This window comes from Leopardus geoffroyi, chromosome D1 (genome assembly GCF_018350155.1).
Source record: "Leopardus geoffroyi isolate Oge1 chromosome D1, O.geoffroyi_Oge1_pat1.0, whole genome shotgun sequence".
In the NCBI taxonomy this organism is placed as follows: domain Eukaryota; kingdom Metazoa; phylum Chordata; class Mammalia; order Carnivora; family Felidae; genus Leopardus; species Leopardus geoffroyi.
This window is the reverse complement of record NC_059329.1, coordinates 65,202,042-65,227,841: the sequence shown is the minus strand read 5'-3', so window position 1 is coordinate 65,227,841 and position 25,800 is coordinate 65,202,042. Positions and strand designations below refer to the sequence as shown.

Below are 25,800 nucleotides of genomic sequence, written 5' to 3'. Positions count from 1 at the left end.
TTAACTCAGTATAAAGAAGACCATTCTAACAGAGCTGTCCAGAGGTGGCATGAACTTCCTGGGGGCAATACTGAGTTTCCTGCTTAATGGTATTCAGCAAAGTCAGGGCCTCCACTTAAGGAACGGGAGGGTATTGAACACAGGTGGTTAGAGTAGATGACTTTGTAAAAAGCTTTATTGAGATATAATTCACATACCAGGCAATTTATCTGTTTAAAGTGTACAGGCAGTGGTTTTTAATACAGTCAGAATTATGCAACTATCACCGCAATCAATTTTAGAACATTTATATCACCCTCCCACATACACACAAAAAACTTCATACCCATTAGCAGTCACTCTTTCCCCCCTCACCCTTCAGCCCTAGGCAACCACTAATCTACTTTTGTCTTCATAGATTTGCCTATTCTGGACATTTCATATTATTGGAATCATGTAATATATGGTCTTACATGACTGGCTTTCTTTTGTTTTACTTAATGTTTGCAAAGTTCATCTGTATTATAACATGTGTCAGTACTTCATTCTTTTTATGGCCAAAAAATATTCCATTTAATGGATATACCACATTTTAACTTAAGCATTTGTAAGTTGATGGACTTTTTGCTAAATATGAAAAAGGCTGCTATGAACATTTTTGTACAAGTTATTGTGTGAACATATTCTTCTTGGGTAGATATCTAAGAGTAGGATTGCTGGGTCATATGGAAACTTTGTTTACCCTTCTGAAGAACTGTCAGGCTGTTTTTCAAAGTGACTACACTATTGTACAGTTGCATCAGCAGAGTATGAGAGTTCAGTTTTCCTCACATCCTTGCCAACACTTTATTATCTGGGTTTTTTTTTAATGTTTATTTTTGAGAGAGAGAGTGTGAGCAGGGGAGGGGCAGAGAGAGAGAGACACACACAGAATCCAAAGCAGGCTTCAGGCTCTGAGCTGTCAGCACAGAGCCCAGTGTGGGGCTCAAACTTGTGAATGGCAAGATCATGACCTGAGCCAAAGTTGGACGCTTAACCAACTGAGTCACCCAGGTGCCTCTATTAACTGTTTTTTGATTATAGCATCTTAATGGGTGTAATGTAGTGAATCTAATTGTGGGTTTAATTTGCATTTCCTTGATGACTAGTGGTGGTGAACATCTTTTCGTGTGCTTATTGGCCATTTCTATATCTTCTTTGGAGAAATGTCTATTAAGAGCCTTTGACCATTTTTGATTGGATTATTTCTTATTGAGTGGTAAGAGTTATTTATATATTTCGGGTACTAGAAGCTTATCAGATCTGTGTTTTACAAATATTTGTTCCCATTGAGTGTTTTGTCTTTACTTTTTTGATGGTATCCTTTGTAGCACAAAAGTTTTAAATTGATGAAGTCCAGTTTGCCTATTTTTTCTTTGTTTGCTTGTGGTTTTGGTGTCCTGTCTAAGAAACCTAATCCAAGGTCACAAAGATTTAGGTCTATGTTTTCCTCTAAGAGTTGTATAGTTTTCTCACATTTAGGTCTTTAATCAATTTTGAGTTAATTTTTAAAAATAGTGTGAAGTAGGGGTCCAACTTTACTCTTTTGCAGGTGGATATCTAGTTGTCTCCATACCATTTGTTGAAAAGACTGAAGGTGATTTTTAAGACTCCTTCTCACTCTGCAGATTGTATGATGCTTTGTAGTATATTGGTTTCTGTTATTGTCTAAATAGGTGGACAGTCAAGATTTCATACGGTAGCCATCCTTTCTCCCGAGGATACACTGTGTCTAAAAATGGGGGTTGCCATTAGTCTTTTATCAGTTTCTTCTAGACTTCTCAGTTGCTTTCAGTTCTTCTTTTTTTTTTTTAAGGAAACTGGTTTGCTTCTAGTCTTCTTTGACAGCTCCATTGTCTTTTCTTACTCTTGTTGCACCTAAGTACACCTATCCCACCAACACTTTTAGTATGGGAATAATTCACTTAATCTTTTAATTAGCTTTTTCATTTAGGTAGTTTAGAGTTTCTTCTCAAGCCTAACTGTGGTCCAATAACAATTTCTTCTGAATGTGCCACCAACACCTGGAACTTAGTGTGTGAAAAACGTGTACCCAGTCTTCCCCTTGCCATAAACCCACCCATGGTTTTCATTCTTCTCTTCATATATTAAACTCCTAATCTTGGAGTTTTCTGACCTCTTCCCTCATTAGCTCTGTGTTCTTTTCAATATTAAATGCTGCTGATCACTTCATGCTAAGAGCCCTTGGACCTATTCCTTCCTCTTTATAGCTGTAGCCAGCACCTTAGGCCCTTGCATCTCAGAGCTTAATTACTGCCTTCTTGCTGATTTCTCACACCCTAGTTTCTCCCTGCATTAGGCCCTATACTCAAATGCTAGATTTAATTCCTCTCAGACACACTTCTCATTAAGTCCATTTCCTTGATCTTAGACCCACAGTTACCAAATTTATACACCACAAGTTAGCATTTAAACCCTCCCCCTCCACTTCCCTCTCATCTCTTGTTACTTCCCCAGATGGAGCCAAACTAACTTGGTAGTTAGCCTTATTTATTCTTTGTTCTTATTTCTTTGTTCTCCTCTCTTTATTGTTGGAGGTGTTCTTCTTTCCTCCTGTTCTGCTTCTTTGCTATTCTGTGTCTCATTCTCTTCAACGATTGATCCCCTTTGACTCCTTTTTATTTTTTCTTTTGCATTCTTTTAATGCTTAGACATTTAGTTTGTCTAGTAATAAGGTCCATGATACTCTGTCCTTTTGTGGTGGTGTTTGTTTTGAATATACTACTTTTTAAAAGCATTGTTCAATGTGTGACTGTTGTTTATTATATGTATGGGCTCTCTCCTACCTACTGAACATAATAGCTGTCCAGTAGCAGTATCTTCCTGGCTGACAGACTGTAAAGGTTTTGGGGAGAGATGTACAGTGTACAGCATTGTGATCATTTTTCAATTTTAGAAATGCAAAATAATGCCTTTTGTGCTATTACCTGATTTTAATGTTTTTTGCTTTATATGAAGTTTTGAAGCCTGTGTTCTCAGTACAGTAAAATGAAGTTCAACAAGGTATTACCACAATTACTAAATCTAGTATATTGAACACTAGCCATCTGATAAATCAGATATTCTCTCAAGAGAATGGTTAGCTTCTTGAATACTGGCTAGGCATTTTTTGAAGGTGTATTATAGCCTTAGAGCCATTACTCACCACTTAATATATTAAGATCCTTGACAATTTAATAGCTACATAGTCACCAGCACTCAGAATAAGGAGTGTTAACCTGGCTTCGCTCTACTGTCTGAAGCTCTGCTTCTGTTGCTGACCTACTCTTAAAAAGCATTTCTGGCATAATTTTTATGTCCTCCAAAGTCAGTATTGGGAGGGAAAGCAGGACCATTGGAGTGGAGTAGGCTGAGAGAGGATACAAGGCAGATGGCAGCTTCTAAACCTAGTGGCTAGCTGTCTTACCTCTCTACCTGGCCACCGACCTTCTTTCTAGCCTCAGGAGCACAGTTGACTTAAAGATAGTCATCAGTTGATAGCAGCTTTTTGACATCAGGAGTGCAAGTTTCCTTTCTTATTCTTTTCTTTTTAACTCTTTATCTTCAGTCCATATAGCCATTCCCTTCCTCATTCATATGTGTCCATTCTGTGTTTTATGTCCTTACACTTACATATTTGCTAATATACGTAGTATATATGTAGAGCATATGTAGTATAATTATGATGTCATCAGCTTACATAATGGTATTTGCTTATTTTTTACTCAGTTGTGTGCTTTTTAAGATGTTCATGTTGCTGTAGGTACGTCTGAAGTGTGATTTCTAAAAGCTACATAGAATTCCGTATTTGTATCCACTTCACTTTGATTTTCCATTCTTCTAATTATCAAAATCAAAGTGACTTTAAGCTCCCTGCTACATTATCATCCCAGCAAATTCTCACATAGCTCTATAAAGTCTGTAATTTGCATATAGACTATCCAGAATTCCTCTGGAATTTACCCACCAGAGTGGGATCACTGGATCACATAGGACATAGACATACTTGATGTCACTAAGTACTTCATGTCACTAAGATCTCTTAGCAAAGTGGTTAGATCTGTTTACCTTGTTACACACAGAGCATGAGAGTTCTTCCCCACCTTTGCCAACCTTTGCTGTTATCCACCATTCTAATTTTTGCCCTTCTGATTGGTGTGAACAGTGCAATCTCATTGGTTTAATTTGTATTTTACTCATTGGGTTTTCTTTGAATTTGATCATCTCTTTATTTACTTGCTAATCCTTTAAGCTTCTCTTTCTGTAGGTGCTTTCTATTGGGTTTCTTAGGACTTTTTTAATAACAAATTGTAGAAATTCCATGTCTATTTTAAATATTTAATCTCTAGTCAATTGTAGATGTTGCATAAGCTTTTCCTTGTCTGTCATCTGTTTTAACTCTGTGGTGGTCTTTATTGAACAGAAATCTGTAATTTTGTTAAAATCAAGTCCAACAGTATTGTATAGTTTGTATTTTTACAGTCTGATTGATGAAGTCTTTCTGTTCTCTAGTGTTTTCTGCTCTGTAGCGTTAGCTCCTGTTGGTTTTTCCACACAAGCTTGTTTATATGGCCTTTTGAAGAAAGGACTTACCTTTCTCATCTATGGCTCTCAGGAGCTTGGCAGTTGATGTTAAGGTTTGCCCCGATGGAGGAAAAAAATGCAAGAACATTGATGCACACTCCTTTCTCCAAGCTCTGTGCTTCCACTCATGGAACCCTGTGACCCTGTTTTTGTGCCACATGAATCCTGTCTGCTCAGTTATAGCTGATTGGAAAGGGATGCATACCTACCCAAGCTGAGTGTTCAAAATCTTTCTCCAGGGAATTTGGGACTGTGACGAGTCTGTGCTGGCCTCTTGAAGGATCTGCAAATTGAGGGGCTTGGGGGTGACTATCTTCCTCTGTGTTCACAAAGAAGCTAAAGAAATGGTCTCCACAGAAGGGAGAATGAAGAAGATCCGCACAGAGAAACACAGGGGAAAAAAAAAAGCCTCATGGCCCCATAAAAAGGGAGATTGAAGTGGAATGTGAGAGTAGCTGTCCCAGATCCTGATGGCTTTCCGGCTTTCCAGTTTGGGTTCTTCTCTCTTCTGAGACCAGATCACATTTCCTTTTCTGTAGTAGTTGGTGGTGGCTAACTGCTGTGACAGACTCCAAAGTGTATAATGGTCGTAACACGATTGAAGTTGATTTCTTACTCACGTAAACAAGTCCACATGGTTCTAAGTTGGTGGGGTGGTAGCCCTGGAGGGCTCTGTGTCACACAGTTATTCATGAACCTAGATTGATGGAAGGAAGCTTTGTCATTTTCATCACATGACTTCAGAGGTCTCCCTAGGTATCAGCATGAAGCCTGCAGAAGGGAAATGAATGTGGAGCTTAATACATGGAAAGTTTTATAGGCCAGGCCTTGAACCAGCACATATCACTCACATTCCTCTGGTTGGACGTCTGTCACATGGCTTCCTTTAACTGTATGGGAAGCTGAAAAATGTTACCAAGCTATGGGCCTAGAAAGGAAGGGAAAATGGGTTTGGGTGAGCGGCTAGAGATTGCCACATTATGTTTATTTTCTGTGTGATACCTCTGTATCCTTATAATCAAGTTTCTGTTTTTCTTAAACTTGAGTTGGCTTCTGTTATGCCTTAGTGCATGAAGTATTTTCATAATAGCAATATTTAAAATAGTAGAAGACATAAATACTGATTATTTTCTCAGGAAAGTTGGGTCGATTTCCACCTATGATGCATCATCACCAGCCACCCTCAGATGGCCAGACCCTTGGGGCTCGTTTCCAGAGGTCTCACCTCGCAGAGGCATTTGCAAAGGCCAAAGGATCAGGTGGAGGCACTGGAGGAGGAGGTAGTGGAAGAGGCCTGATGGGACAGATTATTCCAATCTATGGTTTTGGGATTTTTTTATATATACTATATATTCTATTTAAGGTAAGTGGAATCATCTCGATCATATTATATCAGTAAAATCCAATATCATAATAAAAATCATTGTTGGTATTAGAACTTTTTACAGTTCATAACCTTTATTAAAATCATCTTTAAGCCTTGCTTCCTCTTTATGAGGTACTTAGGATAACTGTTACTCTAGAAGAGAAAATCTTCTCTCAGAGTTTAAACAGTATGCCCTAGAATTCACAACTAGAAATGCAGAATCAGGAATTGAACTTGGGTCTTCTAGTTGCTAATACAGTGAGCAATAAAGTTCAAAGCCCTCTCCCACCCTAATTTTTTTTATTGGGTATCTTTGCAAGCTGAAAAGGCATAAAGATATTCTAAGAAGACCTTCGTCATTAGGATTAGCACAATGATTTCCAAGCAGCCACTGTGAGGCCAAATAATGACCATACCAACACCACTTTGTCCTTCTTTCCCCTTCTAGGAGTATGAGGTGCTGTTTTTAACATCCTCTGCAGTAATTCTGAAACAAAACTGCCACATCCTGAAACTAAGCCTGCTGTTTCCTAGCTCTAGGGAGACATGGTTTGGGTCCTTTAAAAACAGATTCCCAATTAAGTTCCACCTCCAGGCAGGCCTCAGCAGGTTATGGGCCTAGAGACCGTGAAGTGGAGCAGAAGTCACGTTCTGCATCCTTTTGGGAAATCTTAAATATTCACTGTGCCCCTCTAACCAGAGTAAGAGGTGAGTTCCTTCTTGCCCAGGAACTCTGCAGGGGGCCCGAGTTGCCTCTGTAAGAACATCCCCGAGGGCTACACATCCCCTTTTAGATGAGTGTGGGCAAGGCAGATGACCTGGAAAGAGATTGATTTATTTCCTTCCTTCCTTCCTTCCTTCCTTCCTTCCTTCCTTCCTTCCTTCCTTCCTTCCTTCCTTCCTTCCTTCCTTTCTTCATTGATGGTTTTTCACTTGGGAACCTTCTATTGGCTCTTTCTCTCTACTGTTTTTTTTTTTTCTTTTTTTGAGATGTTTCTCTAATATTGCCGTTTGATTTCCGACTTAGTTTTTGTCTCCCAACCTTTTCTTTTTTCATTTAATATGAGGAGTTCCATGACTTTGAGTTTCTAAGCTGCTGTTGATGTGCTGTACCTCCTTCAATTCTCAGCTTTCAAAGGGGAAATCTCCTGCAGAGGATCGGAAATGCTCTACTGCCACAGCTGGAAACACCCACAGGAAAATTAGTAAGTACTCCTTTTCAGTAGGTGGACAAGTTTTATTGAGTCAGACTACCATAATTTAGCCAGAGGAACAGTCTGTGGATATTTCTTTAAAGCATTTCACAGAAATTGCCCCAAATTAATCTGATGCCATTTTTACCTAAGCTCTGAAAATTCTCAAGTTTCCATATTGATGTTGGGCTTTTAAGAGAAAGAGTTATGAAAAGTACAAAACTGTCAGTTTACTTTTTTATATTAGCAAATTAATAATGCACATTTGGAATGGGTTACTTCTCATTTCCAGACTTTAGAATATTGGTAGCAGATATCTTTATTTCACAGAGAGGAAAACTAAGGAAGAGAGATCAAGCCATTGCCAAAATCAGTTGTGAGATCTAGGGACAGAGTTTAACCCTTCTGACTCATGAGACACGGTCATCATATATTTACTGACCAAGTAGAATATTCTGTGCTTTCTGGGGAAATGAAGTGTATATGGCATGGCTCTCCCTTCTAATAATTCAGAGTCTGGGATGGAGGTTAGGAAAAATAACTTGTGAAAAGTTTATCTGGAATGGATTTGGCAAAAGCCTTGCGGGGAATGATCTCGAGCTGGGTCCTGTTTGATAGATGAGATGACTTGAGGAAGACCCAACCTGATGTAAGACGGCTATAGGAAAGAAGGCCTGAAGAGTAGGTAGGTTATGCCATATTGTTGCAGGTTTGGAGGCCAAACTGCTTTATCCTGTGGATAATGAAGCCTCATCAGGAGTTTTTAAAAGAAAGAAGCAAAATGAAAGGAGGCTGAGCCACTGAAGCCTCTGCCCTCCGATGTAACTTCTTTTTAGATTTACTCTAGATTCTCTGTGGAAGTAGATACCCCAGTCACAGTCTGCATCCTTTTTAGAAATCTTAAATATTCAAGGAATCCTTTAAGAAAGCTTTTGTGATAACATCTAACCAACAGTGATGGTAAATGCATCAGAAAAATAATTTTGAAAAGAGCAGCAAATTCTGTATCCAGTCACATAATTCCGTTAAAACAGAAGTAAATAAAATGAATTCCTAAGAGCAGCTGTTTTATAATGTAGCAGTTATATCTACTTTTTATTTTTCAATTTTGAATCATGCAGAAAATAAAAATGAACATTTACATGGCACAGTTCTCTAGACGCTTTTCAGATGTTAACTGCATGTATAAGAATTTGTTTTAGAAGTATTAAAAGGCCTTTGAGATACTATATTTTACAGTGACCTCCTAAATATATCTCAGTAGAAGGGTACTCAGGTATGAAACAGAAAAACTGGATTTTCTGCATAATAAACAGCATTTTATTTTCCTGCTGCCTTAAAGTTCATTTCGTGTACTCATTGACTTATTTTTTTCTGATTTACTTTTAGGGTCTTAATGTTAATTTTGGTAGATAGATGTGATCTCTGTTGAACTTTATTGAGAATATTGGGAGCCACGGTTACACCATTTCACCCCAAAGGAGTCGTTTGGAAACCTTGGGCAGGGAGGTTTCAGCCCTAGCTCAAGACTTCCCCTACTGAAGAAGCATAATATTTAAACCATTATCTTCTAGATAGGTTTTCAAACTTCAGGTGCAGGTGAAATATTGCTCTTTTCAGGGTCTTAACTCCTTTTCTGAAGTACCTTGCAGGTTTGGTACTTTAACCCCCAGCATCACTTGGATTAGAAGGACTATGTTTATCTTCTTCATTTCTTCTTGGGTGACCATGTAGGGGTATTTTTTCACTCCCAGGTATTTTCTTTAGCTGGGTCTGCTGTGTTTCTGTGTGTAAGAGAGTGATTTGTTCATTACTCCCTAAACACGAATCCTTGAGGTCTGACCTCTTTGTGAGACCCTTTGTGTCCTGATGGGACCAGCTGGAGGGACTCGGAGCCTCTATTCTGAATTTCACAACCGGGTGGAATCCCAGTAGGGTGGGGCGTCCCAGCCAGCCAGTTTCAGAAAAGAGCTTTGGAAGTTGTGTATGATTGGTTCTTAAGAGTGATGCTTGTTTTTCAGCCAACTTTGAGCTTGTTCAACTGCAAGAAAAACTGAAGGAGACTGAGGAAGCCATGGAAAAATTAATCAACAGAGTGGGACCTAATGGTGAGAGGTAGGTTTTCACATAAGAGGACTCAGGCTATTTCCCATTTAGAGAATCAATTCAAAATTTTGCTTTTGATTTCTGGACGATTTACTTTCATTTTATATAATTGTTAACTTATTTGTCATTTACATATGATTTCTCACTAAGCATTTCCATTTTCATTCCATCTGCTTACCAGAGTCTCAGCTTTCAAGAGTCTGTGTTCAGTGTGTGCACATTATTGTGAGGGGCAAGTTTAGGAGCAGTGCTGCAGGGCCAAGTAGCCAGGTTCTATTGAAGATGATTTCATAGCTGTCTAATAATCTGGTTTTACTTAAAGTTATGCCCTTTTTTAATCTGCTTGAGACAGAAAAGAGAAAAGAGATTACGTATCATACTTAGCACAGTATCCATCCCAAGGACAGAGCTTAAGGAAAGAATCCAGGAGTCAGAATTGAAGTGTCCTTATTTCTGTCCCTATGATCAGCAAAATTTCCTTCTTGAAGCAGTATATCCAGTTGTAATCATTCACCTCCTGGAAGCATGGCATGGCCTGAAGGAGAAGTGAGGGTGCAGCCTTGGGCAGAAAACAGCTGTAGCAGGCATGTTGAGGATGCATGTGGGACTGTGGATTTATGGCATGCATTGCTGGGATATGAACTTATTGAGGACAGACTTAGTCTGTTTTGTTCACTGTGTTCACATAAAAGATACTAAGGAAATTCTTACTGTTGAAAAATAATACTTTTTATATAAGCATTTGTATACATGTATTATCATGGTAGAAGAGTAAATCATGGCATTCTTTGCTAAGATCCTTCACTTCCTGACCTCTGTATTTAGGGTCCTACTGAACACATCTCCTCGATTAACTGCCCATCTTCAATTGATAAATGTTTCTTGAATGAATGAATGAATGTGCAAAATGAAAATCCTCATCTATCCCCAGCTGACCCTACTTCACCTTTAATAGGAGCAAATGGCTCCACCATCTATTTAATTGCCCAGCAGAAATCAGATATTGTTCCTGATTTCCCTTTTCCTTCACTTCTGTGTCTTACCAATCACCATGTCTTATTATTTATTCCTAGTTAATAATTCTGTCTCTGTGCAAAATATTCTAAGCTCTGCTAAGGCAGGGATTATCTGTATTATTCCCAGAGCCTAGCACAGGCCAACAGTAGGCCCTAAAAAAGTATTAGCTGAAAGGGAAAAATGAGTGAATGAATGAAAATGAATGAATGCCTTTACCTTTTTTTTTCTTTTTTGAGGTTGGCATTAGTGTTCTGTTAGTTTCAGTATAAACACAATGCCCACCATAATAAGTATAGTTACCACCTGTCACCATAAATCATTACAATATTGACTAAATTCTCTGTGGTATACTTTTCATCTACATGACTTATTTTATAACAAAGTTTATACCTCTTAATACCTTTACCTATTTCACCTACTCCCCCACCAGCAACCACCAGTTCTGTGTATTTGAGTCTGTTTCTGTGTTGGGTTTTTTTTTTTTTGTTTTTTTGTTTTTTTTTCAAGATTCCACATGTAAGGGATATCATGGTGTTTGTCTTTCTCTGACTGATTTCACTTAGCATAATAACCTTCTAGGTCCATCCATATTGTGAATGGCAAGATCTCATTCTTTTTTATGGCTTAGTAGTAACATTCCTCTGTGTGTGTGTGTGTGTGTGTGTGTGTGTGTGTACATATATACACACCACATCTTCTTTATTCATCCCATTGATGGACACTTGGGTTGCTTCCATGTCTTGGCTGTCGTAAATAATGCTGCAGTAAACATAGGGGTACATACTTTCTGAATTAATGGTGCCGTTTTCTTTGGGTAAGTGCCGAGTAGTGGAATTACTGGATCATATAGTGTATCTATTTTTAATTTTTTGAGGAACCTCTGTACTGTCTTCCACAGTGGCTGCATCGGTGTACATTCCCACCAACAGTGCAGTAGGGTTTCTTTTTCTCTACATCCTTGCCAACACTTGTTACTTCTTTTTTTAAAAAAAATTTTTTTAATGTTTGTTTATTTTTGAGAGAGACAGAGACAGAATACAAGTGGGTTAGGGGCAGAGAGAGAGGGAGACACAGAATCCAAAGCAGGCTCCAGGCTCTGAGCTGTCAGCACAGAGCCCGACGCAAGGCTCGAACTCACGAGCTGTGAGATCATGACCTGAGCCCAAGTCGGATGCTCAACCAACTGAGCCACCCAGGTGCCCCGACGCTTGTTATTTCTTATCTTTTTGATTCTAGCCATTCTGACGGGTGTAAGGTGATACCTTATTGTGGTTTTGATTTGTATTTCCCTGATGATTAGTAATGTTGAGCATCTTTTCATATGTCTGTTGGCCATCTGTATATCTTCCTTGGGAAGATATCTGTTCAGGTCCTCTGCCTATTTTAAATGGATTATTTGTTGGTGGTGGGGAGGTGGTTTGGTGTTGAGTTGTAAAAGTTCTTTATATATTTTAGATATTAACTCATCGGAAATAGCATTTGTAGATATCTTCTCCCATTCAGTAGGTTGCTTTTTCATTTTGTTGATGATTTCCTTTGCTGTGCAAAAGCTTTTTATTTTAGGGTAGTCCTGATAGTTTATTTTTGCTGTTGTTTTCCTTGCCTGAGATCTATCTAGAAGAAAGTCACCAAGGCTGATGTCAAAGTGATTACTGCCTATGTTCTAGGAGTTTATGGTTTCAGGTCTCACATTTAGATCTTTAATCCATTTTGAGTTTATTTTTTGTGTATGATGTAAGAAAGTGGTCCAGCTTTATTCTTTTGCATGTAGCTGTCCAGTTTTCCCAACACCATTGATTGAAGACTATATTTTCTCCGTTGTATATTCTTGCCTCATTTGTCATCATAGAGTAATTGACCACATAGGTGTGGGGTTTTTTTCTGGGATTTCTATCCTCTTCCATTTATCTATATGTCTATTTTTGTGCCAGTACATACTGTACCATAGTGGATAACTACAACTTTGTAGTTTATCTTGAAATCTGGGATTGTGCTACCTTGAGCTTTGTTCTTCCTTTTCAAGATTGCTTTGGCTGTTTGGGGTGTTTTGTGGTTCTATTCAGATTTTTATATTCTAGTTTTGTGAAAATGCCATTGGTGTTTTGTTCTTTAAAAAAAATTTTTTTTAACATTTATGTATTTTTGAGAGACAGGGCATGAGTGGGGGATGGGCAGAGAGAGAGGGAAACACAGAATCTGAAGCAGGCTCCAGGCTCTGGGCTGCCAGCACAGAGCCGGACATAGGCTCCAGGCTTGAACTCAAGGACCAAACCATGAGATCATGACCTGAGCTGAAGTCAGACGCTCAACCGACTGAGCCACCCAGGCGCCGCACCGTTGGTGTTTTGATAGAGATTGCATTGAATCTGTAGGTTGCTTTGGGTAGTATAGACATTTTAACAATATTCTTCCAGTTGGTGACTGTGGTATAGCTTTCCATTTGTTTGTTTTGTCTTCAGTTTCTTTCATTGGTGTCTTATAGGCTGTAGAGTATAGGTCTTTCACCTTATTTATGAAAGGGAGATATATGCAAAATGATCCCCAAAGGCCTGAGGTGACATAAGATCGAAGAGGAAGGATGAGGAATCCAGATGCCAATAAATGGTTTATTAAAAGGACCTATGAGCAGAAGTGTGTTGTGAGTGGCTGCAAAATGAGTAGATCTCCACAACCCACTTCCCATAAGACCTGCTTTTATAGCCCTGGAGATTGGGCAGTATTTCTGGGAGAACTGGGAAGAAATGTTTCAGAATCACAGTCCTATCTCCAGAGAAGATTCAAGGATTTTATACCCCAAGGGTCTACTTAAGGGTGTGTCCAAACAAAAAGAATGTGTGTGAGGGTAGTGCTGTACTGAAGAAGGCTTCAGGTCACAGAGTGGTCATCATAGTGGATTTGTACAAGATGGTGTTAGTCTTGTTCACACACACTTCCTTCCTTAAATGTATTCCTTGGTGGAATAAATTTATTCCTGGGTAGCTCAGTTGGTTAAGCATCTGGCTCTTGGTTTCGGCTCAGGTCACAATCTCACAGTTCGTGGGTTCGAGCCCTGTGTTGGGATTCGTGGGATTCTTTCTGCCTCTCTCTCTGCCCCCTCCCCTGCTCTCATTCTCTGTCTCTGTCTCTCTCTCAAAATAAATAAATAAATATATTTTTTAAAATTTATTTCTCTTTTATTCTTTTTGGTGCATTCGTACATTTTATTTTTCTTTCTGCTACTTCATTATTAGTATATAGAAATGCAGGTTTCTATAAAACAGATTTCTGTATATTTTGTGTCTTGCAGCTTTACTGAATTCATTTATTAGGTGTAATAGTTTTTTGGTGGCGTCTTCAGGGTTTTCTGTATATGGTATGTCTTTTGCAAATAATGACAGTTTTACTTTTTCCTTACCAGTTTGGATGCCTTCTATTTATTTTTGTCTGATTGTTGAGGCTAGGACTTCCAGTACTATGTTGAAAATAAGGGGCAAGAGTGAACATCCTTGTCTTGTTCCTGATCTTAAAGGAAAAGCTTCCACTTTTTCACCATTGAGTATGATGTTAGGTGTAGGTTCATCCTATATAGCCTTTATTATGTTGAGGTATGTTCCCTCCAAGCCCACTTTGCTGAGAGTTTATTGTGAATAGATGTTGAATTTTGTCAAATGTTTTTTCTGCATCTATTGAGATGATCATGTGGTTTTAATCCTTTGTTTTGTTAATGTGATGTATATGTTGATTGATTTGTGGATATTGAACCATCCTGCATCCCTGGAATAAATCCCACTTGATCATAGTGAATGATACTTGTAAAGTATGGTTGGATTTGGTTTGCTAATATTTTGTTGAAGTTTTTGCATCTTTGCTCATCAGGGATCTCGCCCTGAGCCTTGACTTTTGACATAGATCAGGACTGTCCTGTGTGGTATCTCATGTAGTTTCCTCTTCTCTAATTTTGCCTCTCTTTGATTCGCTTTCTCTTCCAAACAAATGGATTATCTTTTTTTCTCTTAACCCTTTAACGGGTTCCTATTGCTCTTGTTAAAGTACAGAATCTTTAACCTGGCTTACATGGTGTGGGTGACATGACTCTGCCTACCTTTGTTGCTTTCTCCATCACTCCCTCTGTGTTCCAGCCACAACGACTACTTGCTTTTCCTCTAAAATACTCATCTGCTTTTGTTTCTAGGACTTTGCATATACTTTTCTCCTTTATTGAATGTCTCCCTGACCCCTATCCCATATATCCTCATTTTTAACTCTCTCTTATAGGTCTCAACTTAGACATCATTTTCTCTCAGCATCCCTGAACCTCAAACTCAGACATCCCTCTGGTGTGCTCCCATGCCACCTAGGTTTGCTGAATATATTAAGCATCCTGTTACTTTCTGATCTTCCATTAACGTTTCTGTCCTCCCTAATGCCCTATAACCTTCTTGAAGACAGGAAATTTTTATTGTTCAAATTTTTATTCTTAGTGCTGGTGCACTGACAATGTCAGTACATGTTGAAAGAATGAATGAGGTAGATATAAAGAAAGCACTTTAAATAAAGCAGGCCATTTCAACAATAATAAGAATATCTTCTTTGGCACCTAGCTTGATTTGTTCTGTGCAGCCCTGTGTGGTTGTCAATGGCAGGTATTATTTTCTCTATAAGGAACTATATCTCAGGCAACTATACTCCAGGGATGTATATTAGTTTTCTATGGCCACTGTGACAAATGACCACAAACAATGCCTTAAAACCACACACAATTATTATTTCACAGTTCTCTATGTTAGAAGTCTTAAACTGGGCTAAAATCAAGGTGGCAGGACTGCATTTCCTTCTGGAGGCTCTGGGGGAAAATCCGTTTCCTTGTCTTTTTCAGCGTTTAGAGACCACATTCCTTGGCTCAGTGGACCTTTTTTTTCATCTTCAAGGCCAGCAATAGTGGATTGAGACCTTCTTACATCATATTACTCTGACCTCTTCTGCCTCTGTCCTCCATCTTTAAGGACCCCTTATAATTACATTGTGCCTTCTCAGGAAACCCAGGATAATCTATTTTAAGGCCAGCTGATTTGCAACCTGAATTCTATCTGCAACCATAAGTCTCCTGATATATAAAGTAGTATCGTTTTAGGTTCCAGGGTTAGGATGTGGACTTATTTGGGGAGTGGAGAAGGGAACATCATTCTGTCTACCACAGAAGCTCTATGGAAAAGAAATAATTTGTATAAGCCTTTATAGGATGAAAGGATTTCCACAGGCGGGGTTCGGGGGGTGGGAATGTTTCAGAGTGAGAGGGTGGCATAAGCAGCAAACAAGGTGAAAGAGTCAAGACATGGTTTTGGAATAGCATGTAGTGTCCTAGGTAACTAGAGTGGAGAACATCAGGGCTGCGGTAAATGGGTAGGGAGGTAAGTAAGGGGAGAAGAAATTAGAAAAGTAAACTAGGCCCAGACTGGAAGGCCCTGAATGGTAGGCTGAGAAATTTGGAATTCTGTCTTTATAGTGGAATGCCTCTGAAGGCTTTTGAAGAGAAATGTCATGATCTTCTGTGCTTTAGAAAAGTAATTCTTCTAGTGATATGTAGAGTGACTACATGTTAGAAGGTTACTGAAAAAGTTCTAGCAAAAGGTAATAAACAGGCCGGTGAGGGTGGAAATGAGGGGCCAAATTAAGGGGACTTGATGGAGGGGGGAAAAAGTCCTAGGCTGGGGGCACCTGACTGGCTCAGTCAGAAGAACATGTGACTCTTGATCTCAGGGTTGTGAATTCGAGCCCCATGTTGGGTATAGAGGTTACATAAATAAATGAGTGAATAAAAACTTTAAAAAAAAAAATCACACGCTGTTTTCAGGGTTTCCTTTATAGCAAACAGACAACTCTGGGTAGCAAAAACTTGGAGAAGGTGACAGAGTTTATTGGAAAAGTATGGGGTAGGTCACAATATCAAAAGAATAGCTGAAGATCCAGGTTTTAGAGTGGGAACCAGAGCAGCTCTGGGGATTTAGAGGAAGGAACAAATGGACAGTCTCTTCAAGGACTGATGCTAGAATGAATTAATGTGAAAAGTTTTCAGATCTGGCTTTGCTGCATTCCAGACCGAGTCTTAGGAGAAAGTACAGTTACCCTAACTTGGATCCTGTATATATCACTGAATCAGTCACTGCAACCAAGGGATGGAGTGTGATGATTGGCTATGGGCCATGTGGCCACCTTTGAAGGGGAGGGGTGAGGGGATGCATAGCCTCACTGTAACCTTTGCACTATGAGCAGAAAAGGAATTTGTTCCCCCAAAGGAAAACTAGGTAAGAGCAGTGAAGGAGAAGAAAGAACTAAAGATGAGTTGGGAGGACTTATAGCCCAAACTATAAGGAAGGTTATGATATCAACCAAGATAAAAACACAGAAGAGGAGAAAGAAGATGAGACTTTGGGATTGAGATCATGAGGTCAGCTTTGAATTTGGTTGAGGTGCCATCAGAACATGTTATGTATGATCTACAACAACAATAGGAAACTTGGGTATTGAAGTCAGGAACAAGGACACAAGTTTGGAAGTCATTTGGTTGGAGGTAAGAGTAAGGGCCATGGGGAAAGATGAGATCAGATTCGTAAGGCGCATCATACTGTGTGGCAGTAGCCTGCAGTCTTTTGCTGGTCTGAATTCTGTTCTAGTTATAAGAAACTGTTTCATTCTCTCCATGCTTTACTTTTGGATTCAGAACTTGATGGCTCCTTTGATTTTATAAAACTTAAAAGTTCCAACTTGAACTTCCATTTTTCTAGCATCTTAGAATCTGCCATCCCCAACTTCTCCACACCTGGCTGCTCATGCAGCTTTTCCTTATCCTGGGCCAACTAGGACCTGGAAGAGTGAATTTAAGGTTAACTTCATTAACGGCAAGACCTCTAAGTGGAAATGCCTAGATGATACTGGTTTTCATGTGAAAAGTCAAGATTAGAGGTAGAGTTTGGGCATCATCTATGTAGAGGTGGTGGTTTAATTTGTGATACTGGGTTAGCTTCCTGAAGGCATGACTATAAGAATGAGGTGAGAGCCCAAGGATCGATCCCTCAGGAAAACCATGTGTTTAGGAGGTGGATGGGGGAAAATGAGCCAGGATCAGAGATCCAAGGGATGGTTAAAAGAAGTGGGAGGAATTACGAATGTCTCAATGGCCAAGGGAAGAGAACATTTCAAGGAAAGGATAGTTCACAGTACAGAGAAGTCGAGAAGAATGAGATGTGAAGAAAAGATTCTTGGACTTGAGTAAAGTATCATTGATGATTTTCACAAGTTGTGGTAAAATGATGGAGTGGAAGCCAGATTTCTAGAAGATGGGAGAAAATGCATGGTAAGGAAATGGGGACCAATTAAACTAACACATTTATTGAGCACTTGCAATGTTCATGGCACTGTGCCTACACCATCCTGAACTTACCAGTGCCTTCCATGACTATCAAACCAAATTGAGACAATGAGGAATCTATGGAAACATTCATTACATAAATTCAGAAGATGTAAGGTGGGCCATGATTAATTGCCTAATACGTGATATGGACAATAGGAATATATTTGTTCAGAGGTAAAAGAGGATGCTTTAACTTAGATTCTGAGAATGCTTCACCTGCCTGTTTCTGCTTCTAGCCTAGCAATTCCTTTGAAAATTAGGGGTTCTGGTTTTCTAGGAGTTAGGAAACAGTCCAGATTGTTTCATTAAGTAAAAACCAGAATGCCCTGGGGACAGTCCAGAGAAGTAACATGTGCAGCCCAAGAGTAAGAGCTTTGTGATAAACACATAGGCTTTTTTTTTCTTCCAAGTTTTTATTTAAATTCCAGTTAGTTAACATACAGTGTAGTATTAGTTTCAGGTCTAAGATTTAGTGATTCATCACTTAACATAGAAAACCCAGTGCTCATTACAAGTGCCCTCCTTAGTACACATCACCCATTCAACCCATCCTCCCATCCATCTTCTCTCCAGCAACTCTCAGTTCTCTATACTTAAGAATCTGTTTTAGGGGCGCCTGGGTGGCTCAGTCGGTTGGGTGTCCGACTTCGGCTCAGGTCATGATCTCGCGGTCCGTGAGTTCAAGCCCCGCGTCGGGCTCTGTGCTGACAGCTCAGAGCCTGGAGCCTGTTTCAGATTCTGTGTCTCCCTCTCTCTCTGACCTTCCCCCATTCATGCTCTGTCTCTCTCTGTCTCAAAAAAATGAATAAACGTTAAAAAAAAAATTAAAAAAAAAAAGAATCTGTTTTATGGTTTGCCTCTCCTTGCCTCACCATGTTCCTCTGTGTCTTAAATTCCACATTTGAGTGAAATCGTATGGTATTTGTCCCTCTGACTTACTTTGCTTATCATAATACTCTCTGACTGCATCCATGTTGTTGTAAATGGCAAGATTTTATTCTTTTTTATGGCTGAATCATATTCCATTATATACATATACCACATCTTCTTTATTCATCAGTTGATGGACATTTGAGCTCTTTCCATAATTTGGTTATTGTTGATAGCGCTGCTATAAACATCAGGGTGCATGTATCAGTATTTTTGTATCCTTTGGGTAAATACCTAGTAGTACAGTTGCTGGATCATAGGGTAGTTCTATTTTTAACCTTTTGAGGACTCTCCATACTGTCCTCCAGAGAGGCTGCACCAGTTTGCATTCCCACCAACAGTGCAAGAGGGTTCTCCTTTCTGTGCATCCTCACCAACATCTTTTGTTTCCTGTGTAGCTAATTTTAGCCATTCTGACAGGTGTGAGGTGGTATTTCATCGTAGTTTTGATTTGTATTTTTCTTACAATGAGTGACGTTGAGCATCTTTTCATGTGTCTGTTGGCCATCTGTACGTTGTCTTTGGAAAAATGTTTTTTCATGTCTTCTGCCCATTTTTTAACTGTGTTATTTGTTTTTGGGGTGTTGAGTTTTATAAGTTCTTTATATATTTTTAATACTAGCACATAAGCTCTCTTAGCTAGGGGTGCCCTAGCTGCCCCAGATGCCCCCCCCCCAGAGGGGGGCATCTTGTTTTAATAGTAAGAATTAGGAGTTATGTAGAGCTGATGAGCAGTTGTGACAAGTCAGGACTCCTGTACTGATAGGAGGAATAGAGCTGTAAGAGGCCCAATAAATGTAAGATTTTAGCTGAATATGTAACAGACAGGCTTCTTCAGTTCATGGCTTTGAGGCCATTTAGTGTGGAAAAAGTAGAGCTCATGGTGGTTTTGTTTTCCTCCCACTGAGGTCTGTGAAAATGTTGCACCGTCAGTTACCATCTTTTTTTTAAATTTTTTAATTTTTTAATTTTTATTTTTTCAATATATGAAGTTTATTGTCAAATTGGTTTCCATACAACACCCAGTGCTCATCCCAAAAGGTGCCCTCTTCAATACCCATCCCCCACCCTCCCCTCCCTCCCACCCCCCCATCAACCCTCAGTTTGTTCTGTTTTTTTTTTTTTTTTTTCAACGTTTATTTATTTTTGGGACAGAGAGAGACAGAGCATGAACGGGGGAGGGGCAGAGAGAGAGGGAGACACAGAATCGGAAACAGGCTCCAGGCTCTGAGCCATCAGCCCAGAGCCTGACGCGGGGCTCGAACTCACAGACCGCGAGATCGTGACCTGGCTGAAGTCGGACGCTTAACCGACTGCGCCACCCAGGCGCCCCATCAGTTTGTTCTGTTTTTAAGAGTCTCTTGTGCTTTGGCTCTCTTCCACTCTAACCTCTTTTTTTTTTTTTTTTTCCTTCCCCTCCCCCATGGGTTTCTGTTAAGTTTCTCAGGATCCATCGTAACACTGGAGGGAGAAACACTTTTTTCCTGTTAGTCATTAAGGTTTAAGTTTGTTACACTAAGGATCAAAACACAGGCTTCAGACTAGCTGATTAGAAAAATTGATGGCACCTCCATGAGGCCAGTATTGAATGTCATTTTTCCTTCAGGAGTGTTATATGGCCTCTGAATGTTCTGGATTTTTAAGAAGAGAATAAGTAGCTTCCGTTAAATCCTGCTTAATACCGGTCCCAAACCAGTTCTCCATCTACCAAGTAGAACCTTGTCTGCCTATGAGTGTGATGCAGTGCTTCTGTCTCAAAGAAAATAGTCCTGCCTTTATCCTTGAGCCTCATCTTATTTTTATAGATATGTACCTAGAACTGTCCAGTTAAATTGGGACTCAAATCCAGGTTTTCTAAACTGGAACTCGAGCACTATGCTTTAAGAATTGCATAGAGGGGTGCCTGGTTTGCTCAGCTGGTTGATGTCCAACTCTTGGTTTCAGCTCAGCTCATGATCTCACAGTTGATGAGTTTGAGCCCCGCATCAAGCTCTCTGCTGACAGCATGGAGCCTGCTTGGGATTCCCTCTCTCTCTCTCTCTCTCTCTCTCTCTCTCTCTCTCTCTGTCTCTCTCTCTCTCTGTCAATAAACTTTTAAAAAAATTGTATAGAATGCTATCAGAAGTCAGGGGACTTCAGTCATAGTTCAAGTGCTGACATTAACTAGACATAAGAATAAATGTGGAATTCCCCCTCTGTGGGCTTCAGTTTCTCTGGTCTAGGTGATTTGATTCAGAATGACCTAACTCTGAAATGTTAGGGCATATCTTTATTTCTGCACAAATAGATGCAGCCTGGTGATTCCAGGGTTGGCCTAGTAGCATATTTTTCCCTAGTTAAGGCTAATGGGCCAGCATATTTTCTTTTAATGACCTTGCTTCAAAGAAAAGTGGCTTGTAGTAAATGGGTAATAAGAGTAATGGTGAAATTTCTTAGAGATTGAACTGAAACTGAAAGCTGAAACATCTGGGTCTGGTCCCAGTATTGACCATAATTCATTGTGAGACCTTGAGCAAACACTTGATCTTTTCTGGGCCTTAGTGTCTGCATTTGTAAAATCAGAACACTGAACTAACATACCTAGTCATCAGCTATGCAATTCCATAATCAATTCCTAGGATACTTATCTGTTGCTGTTGGACTTCCTATTCTAGGATCCAGACAGATCATAGTATTGTCTGTATTCATTGCCCAGCAGTATTTACCATTAAATGGCTGGGTTGTCTGATATTTCTAAGCAGAGCACAGACTGTGACTTCTGACCAAGAAAAACGTTTGCTGCATCAGCTCCGAGAAATCACCAGGGTCATGAAAGAAGGAAAATTCACTGACAGACCCACTCCAGAGAAAGAAGCTGAGGAAGCCCCTTACATGGAAGACTGGGAAGGTAAACAATGTCTTATCATTTCTTAGTTAGCTGTCAGCCCAGAAAAGAGCTCTTACAAATTTTTAAAAAATAAAACGTAGGGGTGCCTGGGTGGCTCAGTGAGTTGAGTGTCCAACTCTTGATTTCGGCTCAGGTCATGATCTCATAGTTAAGTGGGTTTGAGCCCCAGCATCGGGCTCTGTGCAGACAGTGTGAAGCCTGCTTAGGATTCTCTCTCTCCCTCTCTCTCTCCCTGCCCCTACCCAGCTTGTACTCTTTGTCTCTCTGAAAATAAATAATAAATAAAAACCTAAAAAAACATAGAATGTAAATACAATAAAATTCACCAGTTTTAAGTGTGTGGTTGGATGAGTTTTGACAAATGTGTCAAGTGGTATGATTATACCACAATCGTGATAACGTTAACATCTTCTCAGTAAGTTCCCTCCCCCTTGGCAACTAATCCCGTACTCTGCCCTGGCAACAACTTAACCACTTTCTGTTCCTACAGTTCTACCTTTTCTATATAAATGGATCATATTGCACATGTGCTTTTGTTTCTGGCTTCTTTGATTTAGCATAATGCTTTCGAGATTCACATGTTGAGTGTATCAGCACTTTTTTAAATTGCTGAGTAGTATTCTGTTACATGGATATACTGTGGTTTGTTTCTCCAGGCACTAGTGTAGGAACATATGGGTTGTTTCCAGCTTTGAGCTGCTATGAATCAAGCTGCTATCAACTTTTGCATACAAGTCTGTGGACATATGTTTTTATTCCTTTTAAGTATATACCCAGGAATTAGGTTTCTAGGTTTTTATTTAAAAAGTTAAGTGTGTATTGAACATTTTTAGAAACTGTCAACCTGCTTTCCAAAATAGCTTCGCCATTTTGCCTTTGGCCAGCAACGTATGAGTATTGTAGTTACTCCACATCCTTGGTAACACTTGGTATTGTCAGTCTTTTTAATTTTAGCCATTCTAGTGAATGAATGGTGGTATCCCACTTGTGATTTTAATTTGCATCTCCCCAGTGATGATGATGATGAACATTTTTTAATGTGTTTATTTGCCATCTCTATATCATTAGTGAAGTGTCTGTTCACATTGTTGGCCAGTTTTTTCATTGGGTTGATTGTTTTTATTGAGTTGCAAGAGTTCTTTACATATTCTGGATATGTTTATTATCAGTTATGTATTTTACAGATATTTTCTCCTAAACTGTGGTTTTGCTGTTTATTTTCTTAGTGGCATCTTTCAAAGAGCAGAAGTTTTATTTTGATGTTCAGCTTATCATTTTTCTTTTATGATCTTTGCCTAACTGAAGGTTTGCCTTCTATGTTTTTCTTCTAGAAAAGTAGTTTTAGCTTCTGTTTAGGCCTATGATCCATTTCGAGCTAGTTCTTCTATCTTGTGTGAGGCATTAGAACTGAGGTTAATTTTTTTCCAAGTTTATGTCCAATTATTCCTACTTATTTTGTTACATTTAATTACTTTGGCATGTTGATATTCAGTTGACTGTGTATGTGTGGGTCTATTCTGGATTCGCTTTTTAAGAATTCTTTTATTCAAGTATAATTAATACACAGTGTGATTAGTTTCAGGTGTAAAATATAACAATTGAACAATTCTGTATGTTATTCAGTGCTCACCATGATAAGTGTACTCTTAATTCCCTTCACCTATTTCATCCATTGCCTGCCCACCTTTCTGGCAACCACCAGTTTGTTCTCCCTAATTTAAGAGTCTGTTTTTTTTGTTTCTCTTTTTTATTTGGTCATTTGTTTTCTTTTTTTTTTTTTTTTTTAAATTTTTTTTTTCAACGTTTATTTATTTTTGGGACAGAGAGAGACAGAGCATGAACGGGGGAGGGGCAGAGAGAGAGGGAGACACAGAATGGGAAACAGGCTCCAGGCTCTGAGCCATCAGCCCAGAGCCCGACGCGGGGCTCAAACTCACGGACCGCGAGATCGTGACCTGGCCGAAGTCGGACGCTTAGCCGACTGCGCCACCCAGGCGCCCCTGGTCATTTGTTTTCTTAAATGTCACATGTGTGAAATCATGTCTATACTTAAACCAGTATCACAATGTCTTTATCACTGTGTCTTTATATTAAGTCTTGAAATCCAGTAGTGTAAATTCAACTTTTTTTCCTTTTATTACAGAATTATTTGGTTATTCTAGCCCTTCATTTTCACATAAATTTAGGATCAGTATGTCAATTTCTATGAAAAAGCCCAATGGGATTTTGATTGGCATCACATTGAATCTTTAGGTCAATTTGGAAGAATTAACATCCTGGCAATACTGAATCTTCAAATTCATGAACATTTTATATTATACCATTTATTTGATCTTTAATTTCGCAGCAGCATTTATAGTTTTCAGTGTATAGGTCTTGCACATGTTTTGTAAACTTGTGCTTAAGTAGTTCCTATTTTCGGTGATAGTGTAAAATTTCTAATGGCTTACTGCTACTACCTAGAAATACAATTTATTTTTGTATTCTGACCTTGTTTCCTATAACCGTTTTAAACACACTTAGTTCTAGTAGCTTTTTTTTTCTCTTTAGATTTCTTAGGATTAGATTTTGTAGAATTTTCTACATAGAGAATCAAATTGTGAATAAAGACAGCTTTACTTCTGAGTTTCCAATCTGTATGTCTCTTATTTTTCTTGCCTTATTGCATTGGTTAGAAACTCTAGCACAATACTGAATAGAAGTGGTGAGAGCAAACATCCTTGCTTTCCTGATATTAGGGGGAAGCACTCGCACATTCTCCATTAGTGTGATGTGAGCTGTTTGTTGGTTTTTCACGGATGCTCTTTTTCAGACTGAGGAAGTGTCCTTCTAGTGTTACTTTGCCAAGAGTTTTTAATCATGAATAGATAACGGAATTTTTGTGAACACTTTTTGTCAACTGAGATCATATTATTTTTGTTTTCATCTGTTAATCCAGTGAATTACATTGATTTTTGAATGTTTAAACAACTTTACATTCCTGGGATAAACGCTACTTTGTCATGATGTTCTATATGGCTAGATTCAACTTGCTAAGGACTCTATTTCTGTGTTTAGGAAAATTGGTCTATAGTTTTTCATTCTTGTAATCTTTTTGGTTTTGATTTCATGGTAATGCTGACCTCATAAAATGCATTGCAATGTGTTCCTTCTTTTATTTTCTAGAAGACTTTGCATAATTGCTATTTTTTTCTTAAGTATGGAATTTTCTGATGACACCATTGGGGCCTAGAGTTATCTTGGTAAGATTTATATAACTATGAATTTAATTTCTTTAATAGATACAGTGCTGTTCAGGGTATTTCTTCTTGACTGAGCTTTGATAGTTTATTTCTTTCAAGGAATTTACGTATTTCATCCAAATTGTCATATCTATTATTAGTATAAAGTTGTTTATATTACCTTATTATTGATTTAATGTATGTAAGATCTGTAGCGATGTTCTCTGTTCTGTCCTGATACTGGTAATTTGTTCTTTCTCTAATTTAAATTTTTTCTGGTCAGACTGGTGACAGGTTTATCTTTTCAAAAAACTATGTTTTGGTTTCATTTGTTGTTGTTTTACTACTTTTATGTTTCCTGTTTCATTGATTTCTGTTCTTTACTATTTCCTTTCTTTTGGTTTAATTCACTATTTTTTTTCTAGTTTCTTAAGGTGAAAACCTAGATCCTTGATTGATTCCCCTGCCCCAACCACTTTGGCTATTATTAATGACCTCCCTCCCTCTCTCTCTCTCTCTCTCTCTCTCTCTCTCTCTCTCTCTCTCTCCCCCCCCCCTCCCTCCCCCCCCTTCCCTCCTACTTCTGGTTCTTTAGTTGTACATTTGTTAGACCTTTGATATTGTCCTTACAAGTCAATATCAATGTATGGTCCATTCTTTTTTTTTTTCACGTTGTGCTTAATTTTGAATAATTATTCTTACTGTGCCTTTAAGTTTGTTAATCTTTTCAGTAGTATATGATCTGCTCTCCATCTCATTTAGTGTATTTTTAATTCAGATATTATTATTTCTAGAAGTTCCATTTGGATCTTTTTTATAGATGTCATATTCCATTTCTTACATATTCATATAGTCTTCTACCTTCTTAAAAATATGAGGCATATTTGTAATAGCTTTTTAACAGTCTTGGCTGCTGATCTTATCTTCTGGGTCTGTTTCTAGTGAATAATTTTTCTCCCTGCTATGGCCCCTTATTTCATTGCCCTTTTTGCATGCCTGCTAAATTTTGACTGGATGATAGATATTGCCAATTTTACACTGTTGGATTCTGTATTTTTAGTACTTTACATAGCTGTTGGACTTACTTTTAA

At 38.8% G+C, this 25,800-nt stretch overlaps 1 protein-coding gene across 5 annotated transcripts in view; it reads left to right on the top strand.

Moving 5' to 3' along the window:
• The window catches only part of RIC3 (RIC3 acetylcholine receptor chaperone), a 65,089-nt gene that overhangs the window by 24,708 nt on the left and 14,581 nt on the right, over positions 1–25,800 (top strand). For 4 of the 5 annotated variants that reach the window (XM_045484398.1, XM_045484396.1, XM_045484400.1 and 1 more), the window contains exons 2-5: positions 5,739–5,965; positions 7,098–7,173; positions 9,183–9,276; positions 21,340–21,488. In XM_045484398.1, the coding sequence (XP_045340354.1) occupies positions 5,739–5,965; positions 7,098–7,173; positions 9,183–9,276; positions 21,340–21,488 (546 nt within the window). The remainder of the gene's footprint in view (positions 1–5,738; positions 5,966–7,097; positions 7,174–9,182; positions 9,277–21,339; positions 21,489–25,800) is intronic. The other variant, XM_045484397.1, reaches the window with a different exon arrangement.